Raw genomic sequence first — 21,315 nt, 5'->3', positions numbered from 1 at the left:
TAACCATATCGGTCGCGATTTGTATTTAAAATTTTGATATTAAGAATTGTGACCAGGATATGTACTGAGCAAGACACAGTCTGAGTGTGCTCTTAAATGCTCTCTGGTGGACAAGCTATGAAATGAGGTCATGGTTTATTACCTCAAGTATACGTCAAACATCTGTGCTGTAATTTCTTGCTACTTACCATCCAAAATATGCATCAATACCAATACACTGGCTATAAACTATTATAGGCTAAACTACATTTCATCCAAGCAGAAGAATACAGTGTGGCAGATCAGACCTGAGTGTCACACAGTGACCAGATTTAGGCTGAAATCTCCATTTTTAATTTATACCCAGGGTATAAATCGTAGTTGGTGTGATACTCTTGTTCAGGAATTGAAAGATTTCGCAGTAACTCAGTCGCACCGAACCAAAATGTTCCAAAATGTAAAATCTTGTATCTGGATTGAGCAGTGTGTTGTACAGTATTTATTGCCTAAATGACAAAAAGACTGACACAGCCCGTACGCAGATCCTGTGTGCAGCACTTCATCACCTGCAGTGGTCCATTTACATAACGCATTCAGCCTTCACGACTGCTGTCATTCAGGCCCATCCTGAAATGGATTGTGCACCTAGTGTGTCTGGATGAGTTGTTTTTCAATCAATGAGGAGGATTAAATACTATCAGTGACAGTTTAATGCATATTAATGTCATTCATCTTAGCCCAAACCTTTGTCTTTCGCCTTTGTTTGGATTCTTTTGGAATTAGAGAAACCCGCTTTTCAGTGGACGCTCAGTGTTATCAGTGAAATTTAAGGATCCAAACACAGATGAATGCTTTTTATACTGGGGCCAAACAGGAAGGTCCTCAAGTGTAACCGGTGACCTTGTTAAATCTGGCAATGCACACAGTTTGGCATTACACGATACAAAGCACAGAGCAGTATGCAGTTTGGTGTCTGAGAGATAAATGCTCCTCTGCATTACAGATCTGTGTCAGCACCCTGTGCTTTTCCATTGAACCCACATAGTCAATAAATTCTCACTGTTTAAAAGGCGCATGAGTAGAATTCTACTCTCAAAGATCTAATGAAATGACGAGGAATTGACCTTCAGGACTCATGGGATTGATTCTTTACCGCCGTCCTCATGGTAATTGGCTTTGTATAGTTCTGCTCTGAATTATAAGTGTGTTGTATTGAAAATGTATGTCACACAACAGCGCTCAGTCCTTCAAGGTTTACAGTTCAGGAAGGCAACAATGGTTCCGCGGGGATTCGAGATGTGCATGGCTCCAAGTTAAAAGGCTAAATCGCAGCATCAGCATACAAAAGTGAATAGCGCTTGTGTTAGTAAAAGGTCCCCATTCGATCCATTCTGATTAAAAGCTGTAATGGATTTGAACATGCGGGAAAACGCAGCGTTAATTTCCTGTTTGGCGATGAAAATTAGTGATCCAACTGATTGCTTGTTTAGGTAATGAATGGCGGCGCTTCAGATGTCATTTACATGTATTCCTACTGAGAGACAAGCCGGTTATTTTAAAAGCTTGGAATATATTTTTTAGCACCACAGCTTTCTCTCAGGTGGTACGGCCAGGTCAGCAATTTGATTTGAAGTGGGAGTGGCGTGGAAGGCCACTGTGCAAAATTGAACCAAATTCGACCGGCAGCATGTTAAACCATGTGTAAAATCCTTGTGATGGGCTTAGAAAACGATCCCTGGCTGGAGCTGCCGCTTTCCCCCCACCTCTGTCTTTAGGGATGGTCACACTCATTTCTGGGCACCACTCATAGGAGCCTTTGAAGGAAGAGGGATGTCCAGGAGCCCATTAACCTACCGTGTGCCTGTGCACCGCTTCCCGACACACACCCAGACACCAGGTCACAACCTCTGGGCAAAGCAACTGCCTCTTCACACGCAGGTCTTTCTTTGGTAACTGCATGCCGTCCTTTTTATTTTTGCATTTCCAAAACTCCAGAAAAGATACTCAGCGTGCATTTTAAAATATTACCAGAGATAATAATTGTCAGTTTTTTGCAATGACACTTATTTTGAGTTGTCCAGTGCTGACTGCAGGCTTGTTTGTCTCCTCATGAAGCTGTTATGACTCTGGGGCGGCTGTTCAAAACTGTCTAAAAGTGTTAAATTAACTCTGCTGGCTGTGGGCATATTTTAATACATTAAATCACTGGCGTGGTGATGTTTTTTTGCTCTCTCACATTTAAGACTCACACTGACAAAAACATCAAGTAGAGAGCATCATCATTACTTCCTTTTAGAGCCTCAGAGAGGGTCGGTACACATTAGCCCCTTATGACTTTATTATATTTTATTATTATATTCATGATGGGCCTGAACTATCACCATATTCCTGCAGAGACTTCTTTTTCTTCTCTGACATTTGCTCAATTTTCCTTCTAAGACTGATTACAGGATTACTAATGTCCTCCCCAGAGTGGATGCAAGAAAGTAAGTCTTATGCCACAAGGTGTAATTGTTTAGACAGTTTAGCAGAGATCAGAACTATTTCTAGGTGTTCTCCATTGGTGAAGCGTCTTCATTAGTCAAAAAGCGTGGGCGGGACTCTTGCTCTCTGCAGCGAGTCAAAGAGAAAGGCAATAAAGGGAGACAGGAGCTGCACTTTGCCGACGAGCATCCCTGCCGTCCTGCCACACTAGCCTACAGTGATCACTGCCCCCGGATCTGCGAAAATACACAGGGACTTCTGAGGAAAAAGGCAGAGTTCATCAATGTAACTCCGTTCAGTCCGAAACTGCGCCGTTTACCTGGATAAGTCCATCCCGACGAGAAGAGAGAGGAAGAGAGAACAAGACAAGAGACAGACGCGAGTGGAGTGTCGACGTGAAATCGTGAAGGAAAAGAGAAGAATATGATCGTCAAGCAGCACTTGATCTTCATCCTTTACAGCCTCTGTGCGAACGTCTTTAAAGGTGAGCGCTGGATGTTGCTGTAGCTATAGACGGGCGTGGTGTGCGGGGAGGTGGTGGTGCTGCTGCTGCGTGAAGTGTAAAGATCATATGCGATCATGTCACACGTGAGTTCAAGTGTTGGGTAGGAAGAGAGCTGATCTGGCGTGCAGAATGATGTGTGTTTGCGCAGCAGTTTTGGCCGGAGGTCGGCGGTCGTCCGCCGCCGGAGCCGACTGTGCTGGAATGCCTGGAAGTTGAATTGTGCGGCGCAATAAAAAGCAGAATGCGGCTGCACAAGTTTTGTGTCGGAGGCAACTTGGATGATGCCCTCGCTTTGATACTAAGTGACAGATAGAACATCGGGCTGCAAATGAGTCGCCTGCAGGCACCTCCTGTGTGCTCATCCAGTTATGTCACAGTTATAGAGGAGCTGACACGGGGATGCACGAAAGGTTACAGCGGCCGGTGGCGTGCGTCTTGTTTGTTGTGAGACCGGTGTGCCATTGAGTGGATCATTTTTTTAGTCGCACTGTCGGGTCCCTTTGGGCCTTTTAAGCAATTTCACACTTCAAATCAGTGAATGTGCGGATGTGACAAGAAGTCTTCGACACGGCAGTGGCCGCATTTGAGTTGAGCTTTTGTCTCCTGCACGGCCAGTTTGCGCACTGTGTGTAAGTGCAGGCAGGCGTCTGTGTGTGCGTGCGGGCGCATTCTCCAGGAGTGTCGGTATGCATTACTGACCGTGCGAGCCGTGTAGTCGCTCGTTCGAAGTTGGGCTGCTGGGATCAGACGCTGCAGGTGAGGTTGTGTGTGCCTCTCCGCAGCCAGACATCTGCGTCTCCTCATGACAACTCCCTCAACTCCCCACAGACCGTCCCGCTCTTGGACATGCTCGCGCAGCCACCGCCCTGTAGGCGACCAGTGCGCAGATAACGCCTACAGCAGGAGGCGGGGGGGCTGTCAAAGTGTTTCATATCAGGAACTCCCAAAGCAAAGATAGGAAAAAATCCCCTCTGACCCCAGTTTAGCGAAGATTTTGCCCTAAATAATGATCAGGAGGAAGATTTTTCTGTCATTGTTCACTGCTGACTGTAGTGCGGAGATGTAGTACTGAGAGTCACCTATTGTTCGTCCCTCTAACGCTGATAATTGTGACGATTTAGAGTTCATCTAAACTATTTCTGCTAAGGCTCCCCTCAAGGAACCAACGCAGACCATCAGTCAGAAACCTGTAGTCTGAGTCTCTACGCTGCTCATGTAATTTCCACATTCTATCATCACATCAAAAATCCACACTAAAATTAGTCCTATTTCAGTGTCAGATTTGTCTCTCATGTGTCACATATTTTTAGTCCAAGTGTCAGACCATTCCCATTGAAGAAAAGGCACAGCTGGGACCCAGTTTAACTCGAATGGTAAGCAGCTTAATGGTATTAAATGAGTTTGACTTGTAACTGCTAATCTTATTCTTTGGAAGGCACATCATATCTTTTAAGATGGCTTTCTATCATCCAGGCAGCCATTAGTGTCAGTTCGTATCAGTATTATGTGAAAATTAACTTGCAGATACATGGAACTTACTTTGAAAACCCTTTGACGGTGCATTCAAGGGTACCCATTATCTGGGATATGAGGACTGACTTCCAAATAGGACCTGCATCCATAGGCTATGTTGCAATGAAAGCCATACACAACAAAAAAGTCAACATCGACGACGTTGAAAGGGCGGGAATGCGAATTTGGTTTCATCTGGCAATAAGAGGTGGCAGCAGACCTTGAGCACACCCAAAAGGAAGAGTTCTCCCAAACAGTCCTTGCTTGCAACAACAACAGATATGTTGATTTAATAGTCAGTGTCCCAGATTACCTTTCTTAAGCACATTTAAGTCTCTGCAGGATGATTTTAAAGCCGATCTTAAATGAATGGGAAGAGCTGAAACTAACGGCATGCTTTGGAAAATGGTTGGAAGCTACATGCATGTGAGTGGGCACTATGGAAAACTACTGGTGTGTTTCTCTAAGGTTGGTGCAACCCTGCATGGATGCTCCATCTCAGTTCTGCACAAGCTGAAATTTAAGTATCCAGAGTAATGAATGAAATATTAAAATGTGTTTATGTGTAAATGTCAGATGCAAATCTTGCCTTTAAAATTAGAGCAAAAATGCCAAAAGTCTAACTTGGAGTTTCCCATTATTGCAGGCTTCCGGTGGTTTGCTCTTATTATGGACAGCATAATTTATTGCTGTGTTTAACTAATCCCTTCACCTTCTTTTATTCCTTTTATTGGACATTCTAACTTGTTATGTTGTATTGCTATCTCAGAAATGATGCTTTTCCTGCTGTAGAGCCCATCTATAACTACTGTAACAGCAAAAGGTGCAAGCACATGATTTTGTTGGTATAAAACTATTAGCATCATCAGCTAACACAACCATGATAACAGAGTTGGATAGACAGCAGAGAGTTAACCCATATCGCAACAGATTTGGGTTCATGACATCCTGCCAGAGAGAAGAAGAGACACAGAGTTTTATCATCTTATCCAAGAGCTCTGCTAAGATACTGCCCAATTCAGAGGCTGCTATATTATATATTTATGCTATGTGCTTTAAGTTTAGACACATGCCCAGGGCAGGGCCCTGAAAGTCTGTGTAGAAAGCACTCAGAGGGCACACACCTCCAACAAAGCTGCACAAAAACCTCCAAATGTGTTATTAAAATGGTCAGACATTACAAATCTGCATTGGGATCAGGATCAGCTGCAGAATACACAGAGGTGGCCAATTATGGGACACATATGCCAGATTGTTTAATTCAAGCAACAGCAATAGCTTGTGAGCAGCAGTAGTAGTCTGTGCAGATATTCAAAGAAGTCCCTATCTTGCAGTTTTAACAAGTCCTTTTAATAATCTGCTGATGCTGGTGCATCTGGATCTAGTTCTGCACTAGGCCGTGCCGTAACCTTTCACCCAATTTTATTCAAATGTGTAAACAGTTTTTGCAATAGCGTGCTAGCTAACAGACAAACAAACCATCAAATGGGACTGAAAACATAACCTCCTCTGCGAAGGTAATAAGGTGCATGCATCTTCTGTGTGATCACAGCTTAATCGACAGTTAAATTGCAGTGCGCCGCATCACACACTGCAGTGATACTGTAGACAACACTTCAGCCTCAGCAGCTCTGTTCATGCTCCATAATGCTGAGAGTTATTTCATGCAGGCTCATCCTTCTTAGAACAACTACACTGTTTGTATTTTGCTTAAATGCAGTGCTGGACTCTTATCTATAGCCGCAGCCTATGGAAAGCTACACTGCCTAAATGTTTAATATGCTGTAGTGGCAGAATAGAGGCATAATAGATTAATTCCAGTTTTTCCCAAGGAATTAGATTCTATTTGTGCTCGTAGCTGGCTGTATTTCAATTGCCGAGTACTTTGTGACAAATAAATAAGTGAACAATATATGTAGCTCATTGTGTCAGACAATTAACAAACTATGTACAGTGCTGCATTGCTTCACCTTTTGTCAAGTAACTGTCAGTCTTCTGTCCTTTTAGGCCACTCTGAGCACCCGTAACATAACAGCGTGAATAGACGTGCATCAAAATCCAAGCTGTGGCTGGCTTGATGTGGTTTTCACATTTTACAGCTCACTTTACCACAGTTATCCTGATGAGCTAGCTCCTGACTATGAGAGTCACGATTCTCCAGATGTTCACATTTACGCCACATGGTATCAAGTGTCATATAATCGCCATTTTTTTGCTTTTTACAATGCGCCACACTAGGGCCATGCTTTGGAAAATGGTTCACCAAGTGGGAAACCTGAACCCTAATATGTGACATAAACCAGCAGGTTCGTCGTGGGAAGTTGGCCTCTCATGGTGGCACCATGTTGCCACAGTCACAGAAAAGTGCCTGCTACAACGTGGTAGTTAAGTTTCTTTAGCCGACTGTAACGTGGCTAAATAAGCACAATAGTGAATGAAGGCTGCGTGTTGTGTTTACTGTCGCAGAAGAGAAATCTAAAGTTTCTGTTCATGCAGTGTTACTATGGTGTCCTCCTGCATCCGTCATAGCAGAGTTGTGCGGAACGCTACTTACCACGGATAAATGTCACCGTGGAACCGCTGAGCTAGCTGCCACAGCGGTGGCGGACCGCGAGGATCAATCAAAGAGCTGGATACATGTCCGACTCTGGCAGTGAGAAGTGCAGCTGCAGGCAACCATAAGCTACGCTGTGTCATCTTTGAAGTGTTTTTTTTCCTTCAGACACTCGTGGGATACGCGCAAGTCGGCAAAGATGGAGAGAGAGAAACACAGAGAGAATCATTGATCAGAATTTTGATTGCGATTATCGAAAATGAAATCTGCTTTCGATCGATTTCGAATCACAGCTGTGACACCACGCGCGCTAATTACTTATTTGAAGCGTTGATTCTCCCAGCGTTGTGTTAGAAACAGAGACTGACTCATCAGACTTAACTTGGCCCATCAGTTTTGGACAAATTTGAGCAGAGGTGTTCATGATAATAAACATTCGTGATCTCCGGATTGATTCTGCTCAGGAATTCGGCCAGCCGTCTAATCTGTGAGGAAAAGCCAACGACAGTCATTCCTCCCGCGCATCATCATGTTTCGACTCAGAGTGTGTGTGGAGAGGAGAGGAGAGGCTATTCACAAGACGAGTCTGTTGTCAGTGTGTTTGCGAGAGAGAGACAGCAAGAGTGTGACAAGGAGGGGCCGAGCGAATCAATGCTCTACAATGAAATAAGATTTTAGCCATTTTAAATAGTGAAAAAATAGAAATCAATATGTGGCAGTCAGTGTTGATATTGGGGCAGGCCACCACAAATACATCAGTGTATGGGAAGCACTGAATTCTTATGTTGAGTTGCTGTTCCCTTCTTTCTATTGTGTGTCCTGCCTTGCGCTTCTGCTCTGAGTAGGAGGTCCTGTTGGTGCCCGTATGTGCACCAGTGGGAACTTATGTCACCCTGTGAGGTGTTGCTGTATCACTGCACCAGAGTCATCACAACATATTTAACCAAAGGCAGCTGATGCAGACACCTGACAGACTTGTCAGAGCCAGTTAACAGGTTAGAAGGCTGGCAGCCTAGTAATGCTAATTAGCCATGTGGTGCAGTTATACATAGTCACTTTGCAGACCTGTCGGCTGGTTGTGTCGGAGATCTAAGTTTTATGATCCGTGCGTTTCTTTGTTGGCCACAGCTTCTCTGGTTTGGTCTGACATTCCTTCTACTCAAGTGTTTCATCACTTTCCTTCTTACAGAGCCCAAAAAGCTCGCATTCCGCCAAGGGAACTTTTCTTTTGTTTGAGCACGGAGCCTTTCATCATTTCTTATCTCATCAGACATTTTGGCAAGTACAACCTGCAGGTGACATTTGAGCATCGGTGTGTGTTTGTCCATAACGTGTGGGGGCAGTAATGAGGAGGGCACAGCGGAGAGTAAATGAAAGTGGCTCTCTTTCTTTTACAGCATTTAATCTGGTATCAAAACCATAGACATCAAAACTGCAGACAAAAAAAGACAAGGAGGTTGAGGATGAATAATTCCCTCATAATGTAAATGAAAAATCTCCTCCCTGATTAGGGAGGGAATTGAGGCAAGTCATTAAAAATGCAAAAGCGTCTTGTAAAATGTTTGATATTTCCTTCAAATGTTGGCCTAAGAGAAGACCTATCCATTTTGTGCGAGTTAAGACCCCATCTTTGATATTTAACGTTAAATTGAATTTATGAACCTAGTGTGAACGGTAGAACCGCTCATGTGGTTACACACCAAAAGTTATGAGGAGAAAAATAACATCGAAAACATCTTAATAATGAAAATGGCATGAAATGTCTCACCATATAACACTACATTTGCCATAACACGGAGCAAATTGATGATCTTTAGGACCTTATATCAAGTTCCCATAGTACCATTTAAGTGTCTGGAACAGCATTTTGGTGATTTTCAGTTTATGATTCAACGATCTGCAGTCAGCGTTTTCATCAGCTTCTTTTTGCAGTAAGGCTATAGTTGAAACGCAGATGTACTAGAATTCCAGTCAAAGCTGTTTCAACTATATAAATAATGTTAAGCACAATACATATGCATATCAATGCAAGCATTACATATAAAACACTTTGCATTATTTAAATGTCTTCATTTCCTTGAATCAGGATGGAAATTGCAACAGACAAGCAAAATAAAGTCAATGTAGATAATTTGAACTATGTTTCTCGTCTCTGTGCACACGGTCAGGATTCTGCATATTATATTACAAAGTCCAGTCATTAGGATTAAAATCAAGAGCATCAAAGTGGCTCCTTTTAGCTTTCTTACACTAGTCTGGGCCAGAAACCTCATGGCTTATGGAATGCACCGAGGAGTCGCCATTTCGACCATTAAAATACATGAGTCCCGCAGTCGTGTCCACCACACTCGGACTGTGGGCATGGATGTGAACAACTGGCCTATCTGCACAGTCGATTTGTCATTGAGTGTGCAGTTGGTGCATCACTTCTCAGGTCTTTTATGTGAAAATGGAGTTCTGTTTCAGCTTGGATCTGGGTGTATTGAAAATCTCTTGAAATGAATACATATTGGACTCAAGGAAAGGTGAACCCCAGAATTTCACATATTGTGTGACACGGGGGGTGGGGGAGCTGTGAGATGTATGCATGGGTGCATCTCCTGTGGGTTGGAATAATCAGGCAGCAGGAATAAGCTGGCAGAGCTGAAGGCAAGGTATAGCAGAGGAAGGTGGTTTACATTCAAGGATACCCGTTCCTCAGCGCTGAGGGTTAGATTATCCCTGCACAACGTCACCCAGCTGCCAAGCGCCAGCTCTGGTGCTGTGCTGTATACCACTGCAAATGAATAATCCAGTAAAGGGGACAAATGTGCTCCAAAAGAGCCACTGCTGCCCTGCTTGCTTTCTGTTGACAGATAGACATCTGTAGGGATAAGCCTCAAGCCAGAGGCAAATGTGCTCAGACAAGTGGAGAACGGGTTTAAAGATTAGCTGCTCGCTGCCCCAACTACGCCGTGCGCTGTCAGTCTCCCTTCGCCATGCTCTTTGTCATAGAACTTCTACATGCCATGCCCCCTCCTGAGTGGGCATGAGCTTAGCAAGAAAGATGATAGACTGTAAAGGCAATTACACTATTAAAGATTATTGTGACCCGTATTTGAGCGAAAGAGGTTGAGAAAATTTTTTCACTGCATGCCAAGAAGCCTTTCTCAAGATACTCATGATAAGTTGAATGCCACAGTTGGTCACGCTGAAAAGTGGTTAAAGCACTGCTTACGTCAATCTCAGACTGCAGAAGAGGCACCTGTGTTCACACTTCTTAAAGTGGAAATCCACCATGAAACAGAATTTACATGTATTCCTATGATCTCGGACAGCTGAGTCAATATTTCTAAACATGAATGGCTCGCTGCCGAAGCCCAGAGAGCCCAGTATTTCATTTGTCATGTCGTCAAGTAGCAGCAGACTCTACTTACAACGTAGGGAGAGCTGCAGCGTGTTTTCTATACCTGTGTGCGACTGACTTCATAGATGGGCTTGGATTTGATATTACCATTTACAGCCATGTTGATCCAAACCCTCATGTGAAAGGAGAAAAACAGTTGGAAATGTGTAGTACAGCTGGTACGTGATGTGTGTATGCTCGTGTATTTCACCCCTGCATCTTTAGTAAACTGTGACTCAGACATATGGGAAACAAAAGAAAAAGCAAAACTTAATGAATTGAAATTAATTAGGAACCAGCAGTTTGCTTCTAAGAGGAAAAAGAAAATAATTTTATAATAATGAATAAACATTCTCTCATAATAATGAAAAATAAAGATTTACTTTCTATTAACTCTGCAAATATATTTTGAATGATTGTGTTTACAACACAACACACTGTAGTTGTCACACAAATAGTAGAAATATTGGTTATTTTTTCAGAAAGCAGTGCAAACTGGAGTGAGACGCTGCATTGAGCCTGTAGGCTTCACGTTATCTTTTTTAGAAAATATTTGATTTGAAATAACAGATTTTCCATAATTTACTGTTTCCTAATTTTTTATTGTCATAATACACACAAACTTTATCTGTGATGGAGTACAGTTGGGTTTTTTCTGTCAGCGAGGCGTCTCTCGATGGCTGCAGCTGTGGTTCCCTCCATTGTTTTGGACCTCGTCTGTTTCTTTGGTCAAAAGTCTCTGAGGCACAGTCACAGCAGGAATCACATCCGATGCCAAAGCATCAGAGGAGCTCACTGTTTGACTTAACTCCTCAAACGGAGCCAGAACACTCTTTTCCAGAAGCGTTCACTGGTGAGCAGTGAGATTGTCAGGGAGGTGGATCACACTCGGACCTAAATATTCCCAGAGCCCGGTTCTGCTCGATGAGAGGTGGTTCGGCTATTCCGCTGGGAAAGTCGTACCTCGACTCCAGCACACTGAGAAGATGACAAAGTCCAACATTATCTACAACTGAACGGCTGCGCTGGGTAAGAGCGTCTGTTATTTTCACCGCTGTGGGTTGTCATTTTCTCTCGCTGTTGCTCTTTCCCGCTGCTAGCGTTAGCAAACTCTGAACTCTGTGTCGTGTTTGTTCTTTCGCTGTTTTATCAAATTGCTTGTTAAATGAGCTAATGTGCTCTACTTCTGTCATCGTCTCTTATCCTAAGATATCTCCAAACTGCGGACATCGCCCTTCCCCCCCTACCTGCTCAACTGACGAGAGGTTAATCCATGTTGCTGTGAAGTACCTGGTGCTGTTGCATCAGAGTAGTTTTATGATCACAGCGTGTCATTCCGGTGCATCCTTAATTTTCATGATGCAAAAGTCTTTGTTAAAGATCCTCAACGTAAAACGATCGTCCATAAAGGTGCAGTAGAGTCGGTCCTACTTGGAAGTTTTACTGTAAACAGACCAAACAAAATCCAAAAACGTACGCTAATCTTATTTCAATAGAATCTGCAGAGAATGGGAACAAATGTATTTCTCATTGGAGTTTTGATGAATGAGATTCGGCTGCGCTTTTGGGAAGGTGGTAGGCGTCTGTTCTGTGGGAGGTTTATGCATTCCCTACATTTCAGAATTGTGCCCAAAATGAAGCCTATACTTCATTTTATGCCCGTTTGCAGTGTTGACCTTTACCAATCTCCCTTGGCCCTCATCTCCGTTGAAGTGGGCTTTGTGCCTGACTATGGATGAGCCTCTGAATCTCATTTAGCCCGTGTGATGATCTCCCTTCTCTCCTCATGCCGCGGTCTTTATGAACAAAGTTAATATTTTTTGTACAGAAATGACGGGCACACGCCATTCAGTGACCCAGCCGGGAATGCAATCTGTTTAATTCTGTTTTTATGTCACCTTTGTTTTCTGTTGTGAGCTGTTGTGATTATTGTGATAGGAGGGGAAGACACCTTCACACAAAATCAGTCCTCATTCTGCTAAGAAAGAGAGCTACAAAAGAACAGTGTGTTAATGGAAGTGAGAGGTGTTGAGTGCAGAATGTTAACCATGAAATCTTTGGACCGTCATTATGTCGTTGCTGTAATAAATGTCTTTTTCTGCTTCTGCATGTTTGGGAGGCTTCCAAAAAAAAGTGATTATCAGAGGTAGAGGACTATCAGAGGTATCACACTGTAACCAAACACCTGGCTGCCTGACCAGAAGTGTCTGCTTGTTTCACTGCGCTTGATTTGAGTCACGTCAGGCTCTTTTGCCACTGCACAAACAAAGCTGCAATAAGGACAATAAGCTGGGGAGCCTTTGTGTGATATTGCACGTTTTATTCAGATTTGGCGGCTGAAACGTGACTTCAGTTCGCACAACCTTTCCTTCCTGGGCTTTTGTCTGCATAATGTAAATGATGAGTGAGATGATATTAGTTGTAATGTGTTTATACCTTCACTGGCCACTGGCTTTCAGTGTTTCTATTTTTATGCGTTAATACAGAAATTCCATCAGTCTCACACAGTCAATAGGATTTTGCATCACTGGGCTGCTGTGCTCATAAAGCCCCTTCAGTCGAGCAGTCAGGCTGGACGTCTGAGCTCCAGATAAAGGAGGCTCTGTTGCTCTATCTTCGGAAATTTGATAGCTTGCTGGAAGAAGTCATGCATTTTCATAGACTTGTAAGCAGAAAATCATTGCAAATGTACTTATTTATTCTAGGGTAATGTTTTGCATTTTATGGCTATATGATCAGATATCGTTTGTGCACACTGCAAAATTAAAGACCCCAAAAAGAAGAAAATAGACAGGAAAAGCTGCCAAGAACAGGTTGTTGACTCATGAGAAACCATTTGTTGGATTTGTCAGCTCACTGAAGCCCTCTCAGGGTCACGAGGAGCTGTGGAGTATCCCAGCATACATTTTGCCAGATTCAGGCAGGTGCACCTGGCAGGTCACCTGACATCACAGAGGCCATTATGCTGTACATAGACAGCCAATGGCATTCATTTTCTCAGGCAATTTAGTGTCTCCAGTCCACTTCAGAATGTCTCTAAATTTGTGAGGAAACCCGCAGGAACTTGGGGGAAACATGCCAACTTAAAGAGCACACACTGTAAATCTTAACATAGAGGAGGCTAATTAAAAGTGTCTTCAAGGCTGGCGGTATTTCAGAATATTTCATGACAATTTCCCATGTGCTTTTGGTTTTTCTCTTCTCCCCAGTGTTGTTATCACTACAAAATAAATAAAGCAACTGTTTATGTGCCTGAGAGCATCCTGAAAAAAAAAGCACCAGTCCAACCTGTTTATTTTCTTACAGCAATTCAATTTGACAATTTTATTGAGCAAACTTGCTAATTCCCACTGCATGTGCTGTCTGAAGGCAGAAGAACATGCTACTGAATTTTGCATTAAGTCCCTGGCAGTTTTTAAGAAACGCTCACTGCTGCATCTGTGACATGTTTTGCCTAGAATTACAGCCGGAGACAAAAAAGTATATCCTAGTATATGTATGCACTAAAGCCTGTGTTTTCTTTCCATACCTTAACTTAATGATGCACTGCACTGCTTTAGAGAGTGAAGGTTACAGATAAGTCTGCCCAGTAAATAATGTCCACAACAATCAAAGTGTACACACTGTGCAGATCAGTTAATCGATGAATTGCATTACTCCACTGATGGTATGCTTTTAACCAGATCTACTAGTGCTCATACAAATGTTAAACTTTCTTACAAGAGTAATGTGTTGAATTGATTTAAACAGACAATTGCTGCTCGGACGATCTTTGATTTGAAAATGAGTGACAGCTCTATTGGAGAGTATTTTTTTCTCCTAACTATTGAAAAAAGTATGTTTTATAGATGCAGTGCAAAAGCAGAAATATTAAAAATTCCACTTCTGCTTCAGTGTAACAGCTTGAAAATTATTTTGTTTTCCATCACCACCCCAAAAATCTAACTTTGGAATAAAGACACAAAAAGCACAAACTTAAGCTCATGCATGTTTATACCCTTTTATTGACTTCCTCTTTAAAGGCTTCCCACGGGTCTCTAAAGCTGGAGTGTAGATACTGAATGCAGGCATATTTGCAAGTGAAGGTGGGGGATAAAAGCATTGAAACTCATGTCCTCATAAAGAGGGATCAGCAGTCTGAACGGGAGCTGCATACCGATGCAAGAGATGCCAGTGCTCAGAGCCAGAGAGCATGCCTTGCTGAAAAAAAAATAAAAAGCCTGAAAGCTCCTAAGCTGAGAGCAAGAAGGGGAAGGAAGAGAAGGTGTGAAGCAGGAAGGCACACAAACTGCAAAAAGCAGAGAGAAGTGTCATGGTGTAATATAAGATACATCTGCCATTTCCTTCACCTGCTTTGACTGAGAAACATAAAAGGTTAAAATAAAGGTTAAACCATCACGAGTAAGATAACATAGCACTCTGTTGCTTCATAGATTTACTTTTGATTCAGCTGGTTTGGTGTGACTTTTTAGTTGAAGAGGGAAAATCTTTTTTTCTTTACAGAGGGAGAAAGACAGCTTAAGATTTGTAAGGGAATTAAACATAAATTGAAATTTCAGTGAGCACTCTGTGTTCAGACGAGCATTACAATTAGTAAAGATAGATGACCTCCTCTTCAAAGAGACTGCATTACACTGCGAGTTGTCTTTTATGGAAAGTGTTTCACCACCTGCTGACTGCTGCATGAACGTGACACTCTGAAGGTGTGTTCGCACACACACGTTTGGAACAGTTTATTCCAACCCTGAAGCTTTATTATTTCAGTGTGGTTTATTTTGGCAGGAATAAACTGTGCCTGTACTCTGCAAATAAAGCAGCCGTTCTGAGAGTGAAGGTGCAGTCATCAATGCAGCGTGCAGCATTTGTTTTGTGTTTTTTGCAGAACTGGAGCAAACAGAACCTCTAACAGTGACAGTACTTTTAATTATGTGTAAGGACCAATTTTTGATTCAGGTGTTTCTAAAGTAGAGTCAAAAAGAGAGAGGACAAATCCATAAGCTTCATGTGACTGGCTCGAGAAGGGGCAGGGAACCAAACGTATTAAGCCAAATGCAAAATCATATCTTCTCCTACACAACTTGGACTCTGGATGAGGAGAGCAGTGAACTGACAGCACAAAAATGCATATTTAAGCACAAAGGTAGTGGCATAAAAATGTGTTTGGAGGTTAGCAAAGTGGTCGCACTGCAGGCATTGCCGACAGAAAGCTAGAGATGTTGAGCTCCACAGAGCTGAAGGTGAGAATCCAGTTGAGTCTGTTTATACCATCTATACTGGAGGAGAAGGGTTTTTTTTTGCAATCTGCCAAAATTCACTGCTGCAGAACTGTTGCTTGTCTGAGCTGTGGCGTTGTGATTCGCAGCCTCATACAGTTTTGATCTTTGAGGAACATTTGGTCTGTCTAACACAAATTATTCCACATGGGTGTTTAAGCATATAGAAAACGCGAGTAGTGTTAATTGGTAAGTGATTCAATGTGTTTGCTTGAGTGTGGATGAAAAATACTGACTTGAAGCAACATTTGGTGTTCCCAATGATGGAATAGCAAACACAGCGCCCATATGTACAGTGTAAAAATAACCTGCAGGAGGATCGAGCTAGCAGATTTGGAGATTTAGGAGACTTTTCACTAATTTAGCGTATTGATCTAGATTTCTTAAGAGGGAATAGGGGATAGACTGTCTGCAGTATTTACAATAATAGTTATGATTCACCTGAAATGATAGAAAACTGCAACGATACACTGATTTTACAATGTGCACTGGAATAAAGAATATAAGACGCACATGAGTTTCATTTCTGATCGCCTGTTTATTTAAGGTATGCATGCTGTGCAATTCTCAGAGTTTGAACATGTTAACTGTACCTGCTGACATCTCAACAAATGTTGGTCTTCAAGTGCAGGCATTAATCCAGTGTTTTTATTAGGGGGTTTGGTGTAATTGTTTAACAGGCAATGTGTCATAAGGTCTTTAATTTAAAATAGGGTCACCGACCTTGTAGTCTGAATATCTAAATCAAACAACTCCAGGTGTACCCAGTTTTAGCAGGGTCATTATCTCTCTGAAAGGTGGCAAATTACTTTTTTTTTTTTTCCTGGAATTAATCTTTCAAAGTGACTGTGAGCAGAGCTTCAAGTCAGAATTACAGAGGAAGTTCCAAACTCATGTGGACATGTGTGGAAGATCGAAACAAGATGGCCAGAGTCAGACCTGCAAACGCAAGTGATGCTCGATGCCGCCGCCAGCATGGACTGGACGAGAAAAGCTTATTTGTTTCTACAAAGTTATTTTTTCATGTAACGATGCAGTGTCAAAAAAATAATTGTGGCTCTAATTCAAAGCTTTCTCTGATGATGTGTTTCTGTTTGGCTGTCCCACTTAAATTCTACCCATTCCTTCCGAATTTCTAAGTCTTGACCTAAGCAGCTGTGAAGATGGTGGCAAGCAGTGACGGACATCAGACGCATGTTTTTCTTTTTGGCTTTATTGAGGTGGCGTTTCCATGTTGCATGTTGTTGTGTCTATTGTGTGGCACAAGACCCCTCCATCCCTGTTATTAGCTGGGGTTACTGCCCCCTGATGGCCAGAGCATTAAATATAAAATACTGTCATGGAGGACTTGTGCTCCAGAAAATTGTAATTTGTGCAAACTAGGGCTGCAGCAAACTGTTTTTTTTTCATTCTCATTAATCTGAAGAAGTAAGAAATAGTGAAAGAATGCTCATCAAAATAAATAATGGCATTAATTCAATACTGACTGATCAGAGAAGTACTGATTTGAAGAATAAGAAGTATCAGAACCAGCGAGACTGATGACAAGAGCAGACACTTTGCTCTCTGTGTGAACTTTGAGCCCAATAAGAGTCCTGCCCTCACCATCACCAGCCACAGTATATCTGCTGTCTGTTAATGCCACAGGAAAGATGTACTATTTTGGATTGTACTGCTGAAATAGCAGGATATAAAGCCAGGATGGACCCTACAATAAGCTCTTATAATGGCCAGTTTGGATAGACCCTGCCTCAGAGATGATTACACATTTAGTATCCTCCTCTGCTGGTGGGAGTGTGAGGACATCCGGTGTGTACCAGGTGACCTTAACTACTGGAGCTGCAGCATCCCCCAGATAATGACCACTCTGAACCCCAGGAGCAGGCCTCATCACCCCATAAATACAGGGACCATATAGACTGGTGGTGGAAAGCTGCAGGCAGTCACTTTTGAAATGGACGCATACTTGTAGGAGGCTTTTTTGTACTGTGAAAAAAAAGACTTGGCTGGAATTTTTGCAGGTTCGTGAAGACTGTGTTTTGTGGAGGCTGTAGTTCAGTTAGAAAAGGCAGATGTCTCGAGAAAGTGTAATGCAATTTTTCAGTCGTGTCAACCTGAAAGAAACAATATGGTCAGACGTGTCTAATTCTGTGGTTGTGGAAAATTGCTTGTCAGTGTTAAAGCGCCTCATTCAGGACAAATTCAGGGTCATCGTGTAAGAGATTATGTTCAGTTTTTATTTTAACATTAGTTTTATGAGTTTTAACACATTACCTACAAAAAAAGAGACGTTCTGAAACCCCAAATGTGGTCGCGAAGGTGCTGTAGGAGCGACGAACTCAGCATACTGATGTTTAATAGACAACGCAGCACCACATGGCCCGTAGGTCGGCGAGCCTTGGACACGGGGTTGCTTTAAAAGAACAAATTGATCACCGTGAAACCCTTCAAGATTTTCAGAGCTTGGAGATCAAAAATTCAGATCCTCGTCCTTCTAAAAGGGCGACAGAGTGTTTGCAGTTGTTCTGGATATAGCCTTGATTGAACAATCACTGTGGGAGGTAGCTTGATGTAGAAGTAGGCTCTCTGGACACAATTGCTTTTTGTGGTAAACGCCAACCAATTCTGTGATGCTGGGCTTGAAGCACCGATATGACTCAACCCGGAATTGCCAGTCTACAGTCTGAAGGTTTGTTTCAAGATTTATGTGCATGATTTTCCTGAAAAATATTGTGAATTTATCACATTTTGATGTCAGAATAACCCAATAAATAATAAAAAAAAACCCTCAATATAATATTTGAAATTCCTTTATGATATTCCTATAATACTTTCAGCATAACAATTAAATACTAAATTAAATGTGTGCATCTGCATCGGCTCTTACCTTTGTTTATGTTGGTGTGTGTTTGCGTCGTTTGTACTGTACATGTGTGAGCAACCTGCACAGTGACTGTAGTCAAGCTTGCATTATTGATGCAATCTTGTGCTCAATTGAACATAATGCAGACTGGATGCAACAATGCCACAACTACAATCTCTCTGACCTCATTCACACCTGGTATTACTCCATCCGGATGTGTTATCTGGATAATGACATCTGATCACGGGTCTGTGCGTTTCACCCCGGGTTAGTGGTCTGCCCACATTGTTATTAGATCTCAATGTGCAAATAAGGTAGGTGGAGCAATGCTGCCATTGCTACATGCGCCAGTGTTTTTCCTGTTCGAGGGATGGGGCCATCTGTATGTGGTTATGTGTGTTTCCTCCTCGCTGCCATCGCTGCTGCTCCACATCCTTGTTCACAGTCAACAAAAAAATCCCAGAATCCACAGTATTCCCACAACACTTTCAGAGTGAACTTTTTCTCAGGGTGGATAAAGTCTCTTCCTCTCAGTATAATGTTTTATTTTTTTCATTGTTTTTCTGGCAAAGAGTCAGTCGAGTCACTGGAACTTGAGGATGTTTCGCTTCCTTCACTGTATGTGTGTGTGCATGAATGCATCAGAGTACAAATGGGAAATGGAGGATCAAAACAGAAGACTATTATATCAAGAGAAATATAGGCCTTTAATACACTTAGGTGAGTTGTAAGGGTAAATATGGTAACTGGTGACCTTTAGCATGTTTTCACATAATGAAATGTCTCAGTATTTGCTCTAATGTGCTCAGTATTGCTTTTAAGTCTTTTAAATATCATGATAATTATGAAAAATACAGTACAGCTCACAATACAGTGAGCCATGACACTCATAATCAGTATAATCACCAAGAGCACAAGACAGTAAGGACTCGAGTAGACACAGGATTCAGTCCAGTTTCATCACAAGTCTTTAATGTACCCAGAGCGCAACAAGAAAATAGAAAACAGTATGTTTCATCACTGGGTTTCATCACAGGAAAAAAATAATGCGCACAGTGCAAGTATAACTGATGATACTTGTAATTGTGTCTGACTTTAAACTGCTCTTGCTGCTCCACTTTTCTCGGTTTCAAAACACAATCAGCGAAACACAATCAGGATATTTTAAGATATTCCTCTCAAACGTGGCACTGGGCTGATCCTGAATTTCTTACACTTTTGCCAGTGACAACACAGGAGCACTAATAGGAAATGTGGATTTTCAAGATATTCTTGGCTCGATAAAGGCTTTGTTGAATTTATCCCAGGTTGACAGACTCCAGTGGGACTTCCACGTTCTGTGAAACCATAACCCACTGTCATTTCCTCACTACGAGACCAGACTGAGCGCAGAAAATGGTGTGAAGTTGGTACACATTTAATCAGTCGCCCCTGCCTCACTGCAGATCAGGGAATGGAAATTTAACATTCACACTCTTCTACACACCTGGATAATAATAAGGGTGGTGAGATCTTTTGGCTTCCCAAGCTTCATCATTCCCATGCTCCACTTCTGCTTAATTAATGGCCCAAAAACAAATTCCTCATCATCAGTAGTCTGAGCTGCACCTTCATTTCCAGAATGACTGTCATCAAAACCCTCCAATGTTAAAGAAACTGCTCAAAGATTACAGAAACAATGCTTTTTATCATGTGTGACATTTTCACACCAGCACATTGTTAAAACAAACAGATGGAGGAGTACCATGGAGTTGAGTGCTTAATTGAATGAAATGAAGGAATTGGACAGGTATGCACTGAAGGATTTACATGATATGTTAAAATACATTATGTGACATGAGAGCCACGAGAGTCGCTCCACAATGTGAAAATTCAGTTTTTTAAGCGTCCAAACTGCGTTTCTGTAAAGTATTTCAAGTGATTGTCCTTGTTAATTACATTACAGCACAGGCATGAACGAGCAGAGCAGAGTGCCCACACACAGCACCGTGGACGGAGACCTCATCCCGCAGTCCACAGAGCACCTCTCTGTTTGATATGCCTGGTAATGATGTGACATTTTTGAGAGAACATTACATTTATTGCATGAAAAGTAACTCATTTTGACCCACAGTCGAAGTAGCAGGAGGCGTGCTGAGCAGCATTCATATTATGGCCTCTGCAAATTATTAATAGTGATCAAATTCGTTGCTTAAAGAGGGAAATAAGTTGATGGAATAGTTTAATAATTACGACATATCTCTCCAAAGAACAGAGATCAGCCATAAGCACAATTCTGCAACAGACTGTATGCACATACTCTATTGTACCATTATTTTGACTGAATGATTTTCCTACTTTCTTGTTATACTGACCCAATTATTCGTATGCAGAGCTCTGAGTATTTCTGTAATTGAAGATGTAGGTTAAAGGCTCAGTAATTTACATTAAAATGAAATTTACTTTTAAGTGAACCTATGGTTGAAAGGTCTGAATATACAGTATAAAGTATGCAGATGAAGCTGACTATATCAAAAAGCACCCCCCCCCATTAACGAAAGTGATGGGTGTGGGAGACTATAAAGGCAAAAGTAGTTCCGCTGATGGATTGTTTAATCATTGCTAATGTTTAATTCACCTTACACCTTCAAAAACAGCAGATTGCGGCTATCTGAAAGTGCCGTATATGATAAAGCACAAACGTTAAACCACTTCTAAGTATTGATTAACAGTTTTTTTTTGCTGCACCTCAAACTGACAGAATCCGTATCTAACGTCAGT

The 21,315-nt window shown here is 42.0% G+C and overlaps 1 protein-coding gene across 4 annotated transcripts in view; it reads left to right on the top strand.

Moving 5' to 3' along the window:
- Window positions 1-2,591: 2,591 nt before the first annotated feature.
- LOC139336788 (cell adhesion molecule 2-like) overlaps window positions 2,592-21,315 on the top strand; it is a 129,181-nt gene continuing 110,457 nt past the window's right edge. Inside the window, exon 1 of one of the 4 annotated variants that reach the window (XM_070971026.1) lies at window positions 2,592-2,947. In XM_070971026.1, coding sequence (XP_070827127.1) covers window positions 2,887-2,947 — 61 coding nt within the window. In that variant the 5' untranslated portion in view covers window positions 2,592-2,886. The remainder of the gene's footprint in view (window positions 2,948-21,315) is intronic. The other 3 variants (XM_070971022.1, XM_070971023.1, XM_070971024.1) reach the window with 3 other exon arrangements.

Source organism: Chaetodon trifascialis, chromosome 9 (assembly GCF_039877785.1).
Source record: "Chaetodon trifascialis isolate fChaTrf1 chromosome 9, fChaTrf1.hap1, whole genome shotgun sequence".
NCBI lineage: Eukaryota > Metazoa > Chordata > Actinopteri > Chaetodontiformes > Chaetodontidae > Chaetodon > Chaetodon trifascialis.
This window is presented reverse-complemented; position numbering and strand designations above follow the sequence as displayed.